The sequence below is a fragment of the Apteryx mantelli genome, chromosome 28, assembly GCF_036417845.1.
Source record: "Apteryx mantelli isolate bAptMan1 chromosome 28, bAptMan1.hap1, whole genome shotgun sequence".
NCBI classification, from domain to species: domain Eukaryota; kingdom Metazoa; phylum Chordata; class Aves; order Apterygiformes; family Apterygidae; genus Apteryx; species Apteryx mantelli.
In genome coordinates this window covers 382263-395649 of record NC_090005.1, presented here as the reverse complement: position 1 = coordinate 395649, position 13387 = coordinate 382263, and the positions used below count along the sequence as shown (strand labels likewise).

At 54.8% G+C, this 13387-nt stretch overlaps 1 protein-coding gene across 2 annotated transcripts; it reads left to right on the top strand.

Annotated features, from left to right (window-relative positions):
• Positions 1-290: 290 nt before the first annotated feature.
• On the top strand, positions 291-12103 carry AOC3 (amine oxidase copper containing 3). 2 transcript variants are annotated; one of them, XM_013951478.2, is made up of 6 exons: positions 291-387; positions 675-1304; positions 1416-3290; positions 10117-10402; positions 10824-10953; positions 11490-12103. In XM_013951478.2, exons 3-6 carry the CDS (start codon positions 1724-1726, stop codon positions 11772-11774), a joined length of 2268 nt encoding a protein of 755 aa, XP_013806932.2. In that variant the 5' UTR covers positions 291-387; positions 675-1304; positions 1416-1723; the 3' UTR covers positions 11775-12103. The 2 variants fall into 2 exon arrangements, with proteins under 2 accessions (XP_013806932.2, XP_013806933.2); XM_013951479.2 differs by lacking the exons at positions 291-387; positions 675-1304; positions 1416-3290 and adding an exon at positions 6340-8009.
• The last annotated feature ends 1284 nt before the right edge of the window (positions 12104-13387 follow it).

Sequence of the window (13387 nt, the reverse complement as noted above, 5' to 3'; positions counted from 1 at the left end):
TGCTTAATTTGGAGCTATTTAGAGATATCTTACTCTGCCATTAGAGGCTGGTTGCAAGTTGATGAGAGGAGCGTACCTCTGAAACCTGTAGCTGTTACATCCCTTGTAACCAAGGCTCTTTTCTCATGCCCTGTCTCTTCCCATTGCTTGTCTCTGTGTCACCAAGGGGCCATGTAACTTGACTGTTGTGGTTCACATGGGCCTCGCTGGTGTGACTGCCAGTGAGGCAGGAATGGTGCTTGCTGGCATGAAGTGAACATGCGTGCGTTTCTCTTGTCTTCACAGCTGCAGCCTCGGCTAAAGAAGTCTGAGGGCTGCCAGTGGTGGTGAGGATAATGGACTGTGTCCTATAGCAACATGGCCTTCTGCCTACCAGTGTGGTATTTGGTAAGTGCTGCAGGAGGACAGTGAGGAGAGACTGAGTCCAGGGCAAGATCAGCTGCAGAGGAAGAAATTGAGGCAGTACCAAGGGAGGAGGGCCTGTCTCCCACCAAGAAACTCTGATGGGAGGAGAAAGGGAAGGCCAGGGTGAGGTGAGGTGAGGCTGGCAGCAGGAGTGGAAATGTCATGTTGAATCTCTAGCCCTGCTTCCCTTGCATTCCTTATGCTTCTCAGTACCAGCTCAAGGACAGGCAGGGATTGTACCTAAAGCTGTGCATCTTGTTCACCCCAAGCATCTACCCTGTGGCAGAATAGAGTACTGAGTCCTGTTGCCTGGCCATCGCCTTCTGCTCAGCCCTTCAAGAGTGCTGTGAAACCAGTAAGGAGACCTCATCTATGACAATGGCTGAAAGCAGTTTTCACAGCCTTTGACTGGTAGGAATCCTGGAGGTGGCAGCTCAGCCTGGGGAGCAGGGTAGACTGGCAGCATAGTGATACCTGGCACTGCCATCACATCCCTGCTTGGATGCCAAAGGCAGAACAGAGATTGGGGTGTTTGTCCTGGTCCTTGAGGGAATTTCTCAGAAGCTGCACCTCAGTTCATCTTTGCATCTGAGGTAGAGACAAAAGCTGCTTGATCTTGTCTCAGTGGAGTGTTGGGGGGACTAACTGGTTAATAGCTATTCAAAGGTGCAAACTAAGAGCTAATTGTTCACTGTGCAGTGGGACCTGAATCTCATCCCAAACTACATCTCTCCATGCCTGCCAAAGTTTTTCTACTACTACACAGATGGATGTGTTTTCAGCAAAGGCTTCCATGTGGAAGATTTTTTTTTTTAAAGAAAGCAACTCTTAACTAGCTTGAAATCATGCTGCCAGGGAGAGTGTTTACAAGGAAGCAGCCTGATAAACAAGGAAATTCGGTGAGTTGTAAAGAGGTGAAATTCTACAGTGTGGCAGCAGTTCTCAGCTTGTAAGAGCTTCACAATGGTCCCAGCCACCTCAGGCTGACTACATGATCTTCATTTTTACAGGCAGCCTCAGGAAGTCGGGTTGGACTGAAAAAGTAACCGAATGATGTGAAATTTGTCTGAGTCACTGACCCTGCATCTCCACTAGTTCTTTCAGGGAACTGTTCTTGGAGGAAGACGGAGCACACTGCAGCTGAGAGCGAAGAGCTGCCCTTTCTGGTCACCACGAATTTCAGGTCTCCTCCCCTAGCCTCTCCCAGTCTTTTGTACTTTCTGTACTAATCTATCCAGTGCAGCATAAACTGACAGAGGCAGCAGCTAGAAACCCTGCTCTGGAAGCTCTCTTAAAAGCCGCAAAATCTGCAGCAGAGATGAACATGAAAGCCGTGCTCATCCTCCTCGTTCTGGCTTTGGCCACAATATTTGCCCTGGTCTGCGTGCTGCTGACCAGGGGAAGGGCTCCCAGCATCTGCCAGCACCAGCGCCTGGAGCAGGAGGACACCGACAATGGCCAGAGCCTAGTTTTTGCCGACCTGACCCCGGAAGAAATGGTCCAAGTGGTGCGGTACCTGCAGGAAAACCTCGGGGTGCCTCTGGTGGACGCCTCGCGTGCTTTGCCCTCCGACAACTGCATCTCCTACATCGACATGCAGGTCCCCGCCAAGGCGGAGGTGCTGCGGTTCCTGGATGGCGGGGGGGCTCGCCCGACGCGGGAGGTGCTGGCTGTCCTGTACTTCGGTAACCAGCCAGACCCCAACGTCACGGAGTATGTGGTGGGTCCGCTGCCAACGCCAACGTACCACCGGGACGTCACGGTGCAGAAGTACGGGGGGAAGGTGCCGTACCACCGCAGACCAACGTTGGCTGTTGAATACAAACAGATTGCAGGGTTTTTAAGGAGTCAAGTGTTCCCCACAGCTCCATCTTTCATGCATCAAGTAATTGAATATAACGAAACCAGTTTAGCAGTCATGACAACAGCTCCCCGTGGTTTCCAGTCTGGAGATCGGACCACCTGGTTCGTTTTGTTTCAGAACGTGAGCGGGTTCTTCCTGCACCCCGTGGGGCTGGAGGTGCTGGTGGACCACAGCAGCCTGGACATCTCTCAGTGGGCGGTGAGCAGAGTCTTCTACAATGGGCAGTACTACAGGGACATGGCGCAGCTGGAGAGCGCCTATGTGCAGGGCCGCATCAGTGTGGAGAAGGTGAAGAAAGCCCCACGGGACGGGGACTTCTCATCCATGAAGCCGCGAGCACCTCCTGCCACAATGTTTCCCGTGCAGTATGAGCCCCAGGGTCCCCGCTACAGCGTCAGGAACAACCACGTTGTCTTCCAGGCTTGGAGCTTTGCCTTTGGGATGAGCGTGAACACAGGCATGCGCCTGTTTGACATCAGATATCAGGGGGAGAGGATTGCCTATGAGATCAGTGTTCAAGAGGCCTTGTCAGTGTATGGCTCCAACTGTCCTGGAGGGATGTCAACGAGGTACATGGATGGGAGCTTTGGCATTGGGCGCTTCAGCTCTCCCTTGGTGCGAGGTGTCGACTGTCCGTATTCAGCAACTTACATGGATGTGCACTACCTTGCTCAATCCCAGGTCTCCAGAATTGGTAAAAATGCCCTCTGCATTTTTGAGCAGAACCTGGGCTCCCCTCTGAGGCGCCACTACTCCAACTTGCAGTCCTTCTACTATGGGGGACTGGTCAACTCTGCTCTGATTGTTCGGTCCATTGCGACTTTGGGCAACTACGACTACGTGTGGGACTTCATCTTCTACCAGAACGGGGCCATTGAAGCCAAAGTCCAGGCCACGGGGTACATGAGCTCATCCTTCCTGCATGGGGATGGTCTGAGATATGGCAATAGGGTTTGGGAGCACACGCTGGGCACAATACACACCCATTCCATCAACTATAAAGTGGACTTGGATGTAGGAGGTAGGTCTGGGTCTTGTCTTCCTTAATGCGGGTCATTATATCGATAAGCCACAGAGCTGTGGGAGGGGATTGGCCTCCTAGTCTGTAGAGCTCTTCATAATTGTCATCATAACCCTGCTTTTTCCCTCTCCTAATCTCCTCCTTCACTGCAAAATTACTCTTCTACACATAAGGTTGTCTGTCAAAGGCACAGAGTTGAATGCAATGGGAATTGTCCAGGAGCTCTTTGCTCAGCCCAGGGAAAGTATGAAAGGTAGCAGCTGAAAAACATTTGCGTTTCCTTGAGGCCTCACAGCTGGCACCGTGTGTGTTGCCAGAAGCATGGCCAGGCAGACAGGGCAGAGACACCCCTGTCTGCAGGGCTGGATGAGTGAGCCTGCTCTTGCTAGGTCTGGTGCTGCTCCTGGCACTCTCTCCTTGTAACTTGGGAAAATCCCTTCCTATGTCTCGATTGCCCAGTGTAAAGCAGGGCAGCTGAACTGGTGTGCTCCGGGGCTGAACTTGTGCAGCTCTATTCCTGCTTCTCTTTTGTGGAAACACTTGTAACTTGGATCCTGAGACTCGGACTGCAAAGCCACTGCAGTGAGCCAGTGAATTTCCCCTGCTGCTACAGTCATATTTTCTGGCAGTGGATCCCTGCAGAAGAGCTATTTCAGTCTGCGGACCAGCTCTCTGCTGCACCATCTGGTGGACTAAACAATTAAGTGCTGACATTGACTGCCCCTGGGAAGGCTCAAGGATGTTTGGGGTGAAAGATTCAGTTTTGCTTCCTATTTGAAGGCTACTCTTGTAACTGCAGTTCAGCAAACTGCTAGGGCAGTGGTGATGCTGAGAGCATAGACAGACAGTGTTAGATGTCTATTATTGAAACCTTGCTCATGTAAAAGGTAGAAAAAAGTTTTACATCTGCACAGGACCAAAGAGATCACTAGTAGGTAGTGAACATTAGCCCAAGAAGAAATGCCAGTCTAGTAATGCACACTGTCTGCTGGATTTGTGCAGAGCAATCAGAAACCTATATATGTTAAGCTGCAGTTAACTCCAGTGCAAGCATTCGATCTAGGCACACGTTCTTTGTGTGAAGTGGTGTTTGTACTGAGATGCTGCTACTGTCATTATGGTTAGAAGCAGGGCTGATATTGGTTCCCCCCTTGTAAGCAAGGCTTGAAAACATGCTAAAACACGGTTCCTGCATGGTGGCAAGGCCCTCTTCTGTGACTGCTGTGTCCCTTGGCTCCCTGTTTTGTTTACAGACCCTGAGCCCTGGCTACAGCAAAGTACTGTTGGGACGACTTGTGTAAAATCCCAGACGTGTGCCATTTATCAAGGGAATGAGAATGCTCATCCAGAGCACTGAGACTAGTGGCAATACAGGGTGCTTGAAGAGCCCTAAAGAATGCACAAGTTCAGCAAGTCAGGAAAGACAAAACTGCAGCACAACAAAAATATATCGTTCTCCCTTACAGGTTTTGTATGTCCTGAGCTGAGGCTGGTATGGGACCTGCGGGGAAAATGGGCAAGTATTTCCTGGATGGAAGTGTGAATGAAAACATAAATTGTTAAATTAACATGATCTTGATAGCAGTGGTAGCCAGGGCAGTGGTGACTTCAGCCCCAGCCCGGCCCCTCCTCCTATGCCTCTAATGCATCGGAAGAGTGCAAAGTGCTTGGACCATGATCTCTGGCTAGAATGCCGTCCATGAATGCTTGTAGCGTAACACTGGCTGCTGCCTCACGCAGAGCTTGGGCCTGGTTTGGGGCCGCGCAGGGTCAAGCTTGCAAAAGCTGGTGGGCCGGTCCAGGAGCAGCTGAGGGCAGACCTGGGCCTGCCGCTCCTGGGAGGGCACCGCTGGCCTGGACGGCGGAGAGCGGCCAGCGCCGGAGCGGCTGCACCGCCACGCGGGCGCAGGGGGGCAGCCTCCAGCCCCCCGCGTCCTTGCGCGGTGCCTCGGAAGGGCTGCTTGGTGCCGTCCTGGTTGCCAAGGCAGCTCTGCGCAGAGAAGGGTTCTTGAGCTGCCTGGGCTGTGCAGGTGGGAATGCTGAACTGTTTCCTGCAGGTCACTGTTTTTGTCCATCTCGGCTCTTGTCCAGGGATCGTGTCAGCTGCAGTGGTGTTGGGGTGGAGGAAGAAGGGCTGAACGGGGACAAATCTCGCCTGGTAGTGCCTGTGTAGCCTCTGCTCTTCCTCCTGCAGCCCCTCCAGATGCAGCCTGTGGCTTGCAGTTGCTGCCCAGGGTTCACCGAGCGTTGCCTGTTCTCGCCAGGGAGCTTTCTCCTGTCTCGGCCAGCAGTCCCCAGCTGCTGCCAGTCTGCCTGCAGCCAGAGCCAGAACCGGAGCAGCCAGGCCTCTTCCCTTAGGGGTGGGAAAGACTTGGAGGCAGTGAGAATGGCAACAGCGAGAACAGACCGTGCAGAGGCACCCGAAGTGCCAGCCTCGGCAGGCTGTTTGGGAGAGAAACTGATCCCAGGGCCCTCATGTGCGGAAGGCGTCAGGCCTGCTGAGCCTCCCCAGCAGCGGTGCCGCGCTCACGTCAGCCTGTGCCCTGCACCTGGCTCCAGGCGTGGTGTCGGAGCCTGTGCCTCGACACCGCTCCTTGGAGCGTGCATGCACTGTTGTGGCGCAGCACCAGCCGGTGCGCTGTTGACAGCGGGAGTAGGGGCGATGGAGGGAGGGTGGCGGGTTGCTCGCTCAGCGGAGTTTGTGTTTTGAACTGGGCGTTGTGTCCTATCAGCTGAATGCAGGTGTGCCGATGGTGCTAAAGGTGAGGGCTGGTGAATCTGTGCCTGCATGAGGCAGGATGGGCTGCCTTGCTGGGAGAAGCAAAGGCCCTTGGGCAGACCAAGGCCCAGGCTCTTCCTGGTGTTTTCTCTGCAATGGAGAAACCAGTCGGTAACTTGGGGAGCAAGTCAAGCATCAGCTCTGTAGCTCACTTCCTTAGCGTGTCTGCGGTGGGGAGGAAACAGGCTGAACTGGCTGGGACCTGTGATCTGGGAACTGAGTCACATGTGAGCTCCAGGATTCGTCCCCACCTCGTAAGTGATGCCTTTACACCCACGGTCAGGAGCAAGACTAGAGTCTGGTCTGCCTGTGAGAGCCGTATTCTGGATGCTGCAGCCAAACCCTACAAACTGTCTCTGCACTTGGAGAGATGAACCCAAGACTCCCCTACGTTCTCCTGGTCGGGGCTGCAGTGATAATTTTCATTCTCTCCTGCATGTTGCTGAGCAGGGGGAGGCAATCAGCAAGCTGTGAATCCCAGCCCCGCAATGTGGAGAAGACTGGGTCCAGGAGCCAGAGCCTGGTTTTTGCTGATCTGACCCCGGAAGAAATGGTCCAAGTGGTGCGGTACCTGCAGGAAAACCTCGGGGTGCCTCTGGTGGACGCCTCGCGTGCTTTGCCCTCCGACAACTGCATCTCCTACATCGACATGCAGGTCCCCGCCAAGGCGGAGGTGCTGCGGTTCCTGGATGGCGGGGGGGCTCGCCCGACGCGGGAAGCGCTGGCTGTCCTGTACTTCGGTAACCAGCCGGACCCCAACGTCACGGAGTATGTGGTGGGTCCGCTGCCAACGCCGACGTACCACCGGGACGTCACGGTGCAGAAGTATGGGAGGAGAGTGCCATATCACTGCAGACCGATGCTGGACAGTGAGTATGAGCAAGTGGGAATGTTCTTAAAGACGGTGGCATTTGCTGCAGCCCCAACCTTCCTAAAGGAAGTGTTTGAGTATGATGGCACCAACGTGGCGTTTCAAACCGCAGCCCCCCGCGGATTCCAGTCTGGAGACCGTAGGTCATGGTTCATCGTGTTTCAGAACGTGAGCGGGTTCTTCCTGCACCCCGTGGGGCTGGAGGTGCTGGTGGACCACAGCAGCCTGGACATCTCTCAGTGGGCGGTGAGCAGAGTCTTCTACAATGGGCAGTACTACAGGGACATGGCGCAGCTGGAGAGCGCCTATGTGCAGGGCCGCATCAGTGTGGAGAAGGTGAAGAAAGCCCCACGGGACGGGGACTTCTCATCCATGAAGCCGCGAGCACCTCCTGCCACAATGTTTCCCGTGCAGTATGAGCCCCAGGGTCCCCGCTACAGCGTCAGGAACAACCACGTTGTCTTCCAGGCTTGGAGCTTTGCCTTTGGGATGAGCGTGAACACAGGCATGCGCCTGTTTGACATCAGATATCAGGGGGAGAGGATTGCCTATGAGATCAGTGTTCAAGAGGCCTTGTCAGTGTATGGCTCCAACTGTCCTGGAGGGATGTCAACGAGGTACATGGATGGGAGCTTTGGCATTGGGCGCTTCAGCTCTCCCTTGGTGCGAGGTGTCGACTGTCCGTATTCAGCAACTTACATGGATGTGCACTACCTTGCTCAATCCCAGGTCTCCAGAATTGGTAAAAATGCCCTCTGCATTTTTGAGCAGAACCTGGGCTCCCCTCTGAGGCGCCACTACTCCAACTTGCAGTCCTTCTACTATGGGGGACTGGTCAACTCTGCTCTGATTGTTCGGTCCATTGCGACTTTGGACAACTATGACTACGTGTGGGACTTCATCTTCTACCAGAACGGGGCCATTGAAGCCAAAGTCCAGGCCACGGGGTACATGAGCTCATCCTTCCTGCATGGGGATGGTCTGAGATACGGCAATAGGGTTTGGGAGCACACGCTGGGCACAATACACACCCATTCCATCAACTATAAAGTGGACTTGGATGTGGGAGGTAGGTCTGGGTCTTGTCTTCCTTTGTGTCCTTACTTAATATTTTTATACCCCCAATACTGAGCATCTTGTGGACCTTATACAGGCGTTTCTTTCCAGGTGTGGAGCAGGACACAGCTGTCTCTCTTCTGTTCTTAGAGCAGTGAAAACTGTTGTAATGTGGGGGGGAGGTTCTACTTTCTCTGTCCCATGCAGTTATCCCTAAGTTCCATGTAGGGCTGCAGCTTCCCAGGCTGGATAAAGCTGGCACTGTGATATGGCCAGCTCATGCCCATTAGTAGGACGGAGGTGGTTGCCAAAGCCTGTGGTTCCTGCATTGTCAGTTCTTCTGCGCGCAGCCCGAAGCAGTCTGCTGCGAGGTCGCTGGCATCGGCACTTCTGCTCTGCCGGTTCTACCCGCATGAGCTGGGTCCTGTGCTCTGGCCCAGGCTCCTGCAGGCAAACAGTCCCTGTCCCAGCTCTGTTGGTCTTGACACCTCTGTGACTCTGCGGAAGCCAGGATTTTTTCCCTCTGGTACCTTGCCCCTCCTTAGCCTCTTCTGACACCCAGGTGTCCTGAACACCAAATGATAATCTGAGTTGATCAGGCTGCTTGGCTGGGGTGGATGTGATTTCCAGCTCGCATTCCTGTTTCTTTTTACAGCTTTTTCCAATTGTTCTTGCTGGCTGTGTGCGGGTTGGACAGCCAGCTGCTCTATTCCTGGAGCTACAGGCAAAGCAGTAAGATCCTGGGCAGGCAGCCAGTTGTGAACATACAGCCAGCTGCGAGCTCAGCTATGCTGCACTTTGCCAGGGGTGCGAGGCATCCTTTGCTCACAGCAGCAACTGGAGCACACGCTGCAGTTTATTAGATCTTACGCCACCATTTATGTACTGCACCTCTGTCACAAATGTGCCCTGTCCTCCCCATCCTGCTGAAATAGCATCTGCTACATGCCCTTGTCATATATTTAAAAAATTTCCCAATTCTATTATCATTGGGAAACACAAATTTAAAGACTGTTCTGTGTGGTTTTGGGGTGAGTTTGAGTACTTGGATCAGGACAGAGGATTGCAAAAATGGAAAAATATGGAAAAGGCAGGCAAAATATCCAACTATCACTGCTATCACTGAAAAGGAAGGTGTGGGGTTAGAAGTTTTGCTCACTTCATAAAAGGGAAGAAAGCAAGAACCATGGTGGCTGCTGGGTGTGGATATTTTTCTGTAGGTTTTGGCTTCTGGCACTGACCTCCATTGCAGCATGTTCAGGCAGGTCTTGGCCCAGGACTCCAGTCCTGCTGGCTCTGTAGCACAAGCAAGTCCCAAGGGTCTGGTCAAATCTTCTGGGATGGCCAGAGGTTCTGCTCTGAAGTGGCTTTTATGCAAACTAGGAAACTCTGCATGGGACAGAGGCGAGCAGGACGTGTGAGGGAGTTATGCCACCCGCCCAGACTGGGGAGCTTGGCAGCGGTTTGCAGCTGGCCTGCCTGACCTGGCGGCTGGGGGGCCAAGCACAGGCCCCTCTGCCAGCTCCCCCTGGGCACTGCCATGCTGGCCCTGGCCCTGGAGTGCTCTCAGCCAGCTCCTGCCCATCTTATCCCCAGACTTATTTGCTCTCATGCCTCTCCTGTTGGTCTGAGCCTCTGGCTGACGAGCCTTGTTTGTGGAAAGACCTGAACTGCACAGAACTGCTCCAGTTCTGTGATGTGCAAATGTGCTTGGAGCCTGTGTTCTCTGCAGTGCTCCCCTGCTTGCAGGATGCTTGCTAATGAGCAGAACAGCAATGGCTGGGCCATCGGGTGCTTGGGTTAATTAGGCTGGGCTTGTACTGGGAAGCAAACTTGTTCTTCTGCACTGGGATGGGACTTCCATCTTCTGATTCCTCAGAAAGGGCGAGAGTCTGCGTGGGCAGTAGTGTATGCCCCAGAGTGGTGGTGTCTGGGTTAGATAAATGTACAGTCATGCTGCCATGGAGCTGCAGAGCAGCAACTGCTCTCACATGCAGAAAACAGCACTCAGAACTTGGGGTGCGGAAGGGAGGATGGGGAGAACAAGCCCTGACTGCAGTTGTCTGTGGGAAGCAGGGGACTGCAGGGAAGCTCCTCAGTGGCTTTCTTTTGCTTTGTAGGGGTGAAAAACTCTCTGGTGGCCCATGACATGGCATTTGAGATGGCACGGGCCCCCTGGAGCCCAGAACAGCAGATAGAGCGGCCACGGCTCACCAAGAAAGTCCTGGACACAGAGGACCAGGCTGCATTCCAGCACCAGTCAAAGATGCCCAGATACATCTACTTTGCAGCCAACAGCAAAAACAAGTGGGGTCACCAGCGTGGTTACAGGATCCAGATTGTCAGTTTTGCAGGGGAACATGTGCCCGAAACCAGCTCCATGGAGAGGGCCATCAGCTGGGCAAGGTCAGGCTGCTCTCCTAACAGTGATGCCAGGTTCTCCAGATTGCGTGGACCTAGCAGACGCTCCCTTGGACTGGGGTTAAAGTCTTGAGATCTGCAGATTCTCCGGGGAGTAGCGTTTAGCTGTGCCCTGCTCCAGGGGGCTGTTACCTGTGTGCTCCCTGGGCTTTCAGCACCCTGGCAATGCTTTTGCCATCCCTTCCTTAGAATGGGTTTCTGCTTCACCTATGATGGGTGCCCACGGCATACACTGTCCCTTGGACTCCAGGACAAACCCCTTGTCCCCCTTCCCATCATCAAGGGTCCCTTTGGTCACCCTTGTAAGAAGCTTTGCAGGTCCTAGCGCTGTCTGCTTGGGAATGGCATCTCCCTGCCCTTGCCTGCAGCTGCCACAAGAGGTTCCCATCTCTCTTCTGGTCCTCAGGTACAAGCTGGCTGTCACTAGGCGAAAGGAAGAGGAACCCACCAGCACCAGTATCTACAACCAGAATGACCCGTGGACACCCACTGTCGCCTTTGCTGACTTCATCAACAACGAAACAATCACCAACGAGGTGAGCCGGGGTCTGCAGTGCTGAAGCTTGTAATATCTGGCCACGGGCTGAGCGGGAGCATTGGAGCTGCCCCAGAGAGACCAGCCGAGTGATCCTAGGCATTGCTCGCAGGACAGTGGGCTCAGCTGGGAGAGCAGCAGAGTCTCAGGGAATGAGGAAAGTGGGTTCAAGCACCCCTTTTCTGTGTATCTGGTCGTCACTTTGATCGGAGCATGCAGATCCAGAGTGGGGGCTCACTTCCACTCATGGAGAAATACCAGCAAAATGTGAGGAAAATCTCCACAAGGATAGGGATTGGCCAGGGGGATCAGAGCAAAGGTCCCTCTGCCTGGTGGAGCAGGCAGGTCTTTGGGGAAAGGAGGGAAATCTTTCCCAGGAAGGAGGAGCTCAGAGTGTGGGAATGTGGGTTGGGCTGGATGCCTCAGAAGGTCCCTTCCTGCTCTTTCTATAACTTTCCATGGCTTATGTGCAGATTTCGGTCATTCCAGCTGTAGGTTCCGGAAATAATCAGCCGTGTAACTCCCTTCTCTGCCTAGGACCTGGTTGCCTGGGTAACCACTGGTTTCCTTCACATCCCACACTCCGAGGATATTCCCAACACTGTGACGGTGGGAAACTCTGTTGGCTTTCTCCTGAGACCTTACAACTACTACGACCTGGACCCTTCCATATACTCACATGACGGCGTGTTTTTCACCAGTGAGCAGGACTTTACTGCCTGTGAAATCAACTCTGTTGCATGCCTGCCCAAAAAGGCCTCCTGTTTGCCAAACTTCCCCCTGTTCACCTATGACGGTTTCCAAAATATAAGCAGGCTTTGATGTTATAGGATGGGGTTAGGAGACACAGTCAAAGGCACTGAGTTGACTGTTCTGTCCCCTATTTTCATTTTTGTAATGAAGTTGTCTCAGTTTCCAGTTGTACAATAACTTTGCTTGTTATCATTGCTTTTAAATAGTGCCCTTTAAAAGGGAGGCATAACCTTCTTGGCATGCTGCCAGATGGGAGCATGCATTGCCCTCTCTATTAACTGCCAAATTTGAGTCTGTTGCAGGAGGAAAGTGGGGAAAAAACGCCATCCCTCTGCTGTAGCAGCAAATGCTGTGTAGTGCCTATCTCAGGTTTAAAGAAATGAAATCTAATTGCAGTCTGGTGCCATCTCAAGTGTCGTTCCTCATCTTCCACGCCGTGCCTGGCCCTGGCTGCTGCTTCTCGCCGGTGGAGCTGGAGGTGCTGGTGGACCATGGGGACCTCGACGGCTCCCACTGGCTGGAGCGGGTGGCCGCGGCTCCACGGGGTCCTGGGCGTCACCGCAGCTCGCTGCACCCGCGGCTCTGTGCAAGGCCTCACTGCGTCAAGGACCGGCACGTCGCCACAGCCCTCTGGGCCCCTGCGTGTGGGGAAAAGAGGGGACAAACAAGGCAGTTAATGTGTAACGGCTGTACCCGGCGGGCTCCCCGGGTGCCGGCCTTGGCTGCTGCCCGGCACGCTCAGCTCGTGGACCCTTGTCCGGGTGCCACCGGCCACGTGCCCAGTGCCAGGGCCGTGGGAACCGGCACCCATCCCCGCGGCGCCAGGCCTGCCTGGGGCTCGCCAGCAGACTCTGCCTGTGCCGGCAAACGGCAGAGCGCTGGTGCAGGAGGGAGAGCAAGCAGCATCCGCCGGCAGCCGCCTCATTCCTGGCTTGGCACTGACCAGAGCACGGGGGGCAGCAATGCATCCCGGCAGCCCCGTCCGCTGGAGGGGGGTGAGTTTGCACAGGCAGGAGCTGCTGTGAGCATGGAGGAAGCGCAGCCCCACGCGGTGTCTCCGTCGCCCGGCCCAGGGTGGCCGTGAGCGCGGCACGAGGCAGGGATGCTCCATTGCCCGCGCAGCACGAGGATGCTGTGTGTGGAATGAGGATGCTCCGTGGCCATGCAGCGTGGCACGAGGACGCTCCATCGCCAGCCCCATGCAGCACCAGGGCCGCCGGCCACCAGCCCCAGGGCACCCGACCTCCCTCCTTGCCCTTGGCGGCGCGGGAGAGGAAGGGCTGCCAGCAGCCCGTGGCTCTCGGCCCCAGCCCAGCCGGGGAGGAAGGAGGCTGCTGGTCCTGTCTCCTCTTTTCTTCCCCCCTGGCTGTGGCCCCAGTTTTGTATTGCAACCCCCCCTGCCCCCAGCAGGGCTGGTGCCTGCAGACCCCCGGCACCTTCTGCCCATTTCCTGCAGTGAAATCTTTCAGGGAGAATTTATTGCCATCTCAAAAACTACTTGTGATGCTGGAGCCAAGTTTGTTGAATTCCTCAACACTGGCCAAAGCCGGTCGCGGGTGAGGATCCCGAGCGGAGCGGCCGGGGTGCCTGCGTTGCAGTAATCCCCCTTCTGTGCATGCTGCGCCCCGTGCGCTTGGAGCAGAGGCCGGGGCAGCTGCTCCCACCGCTGCCGGAGCCCCCGC

Bases quoted from the DNA above. Each gene is read 5' to 3' on its own strand.
- AOC3 (XM_013951479.2), top strand. From the start codon at position 6,440: ATGAACCCAAGACTCCCCTACGTTCTCCTGGTCGGGGCTGCAGTGATA. The intron at 10,403-10,823 runs GTCAGGCTGCTC...TCTGGTCCTCAG, and splicing joins AGGGCCATCAGCTGGGCAAG to GTACAAGCTGGCTGTCACTA. The intron at 10,954-11,489 runs GTGAGCCGGGGT...TTCTCTGCCTAG, and splicing joins ACGAAACAATCACCAACGAG to GACCTGGTTGCCTGGGTAAC.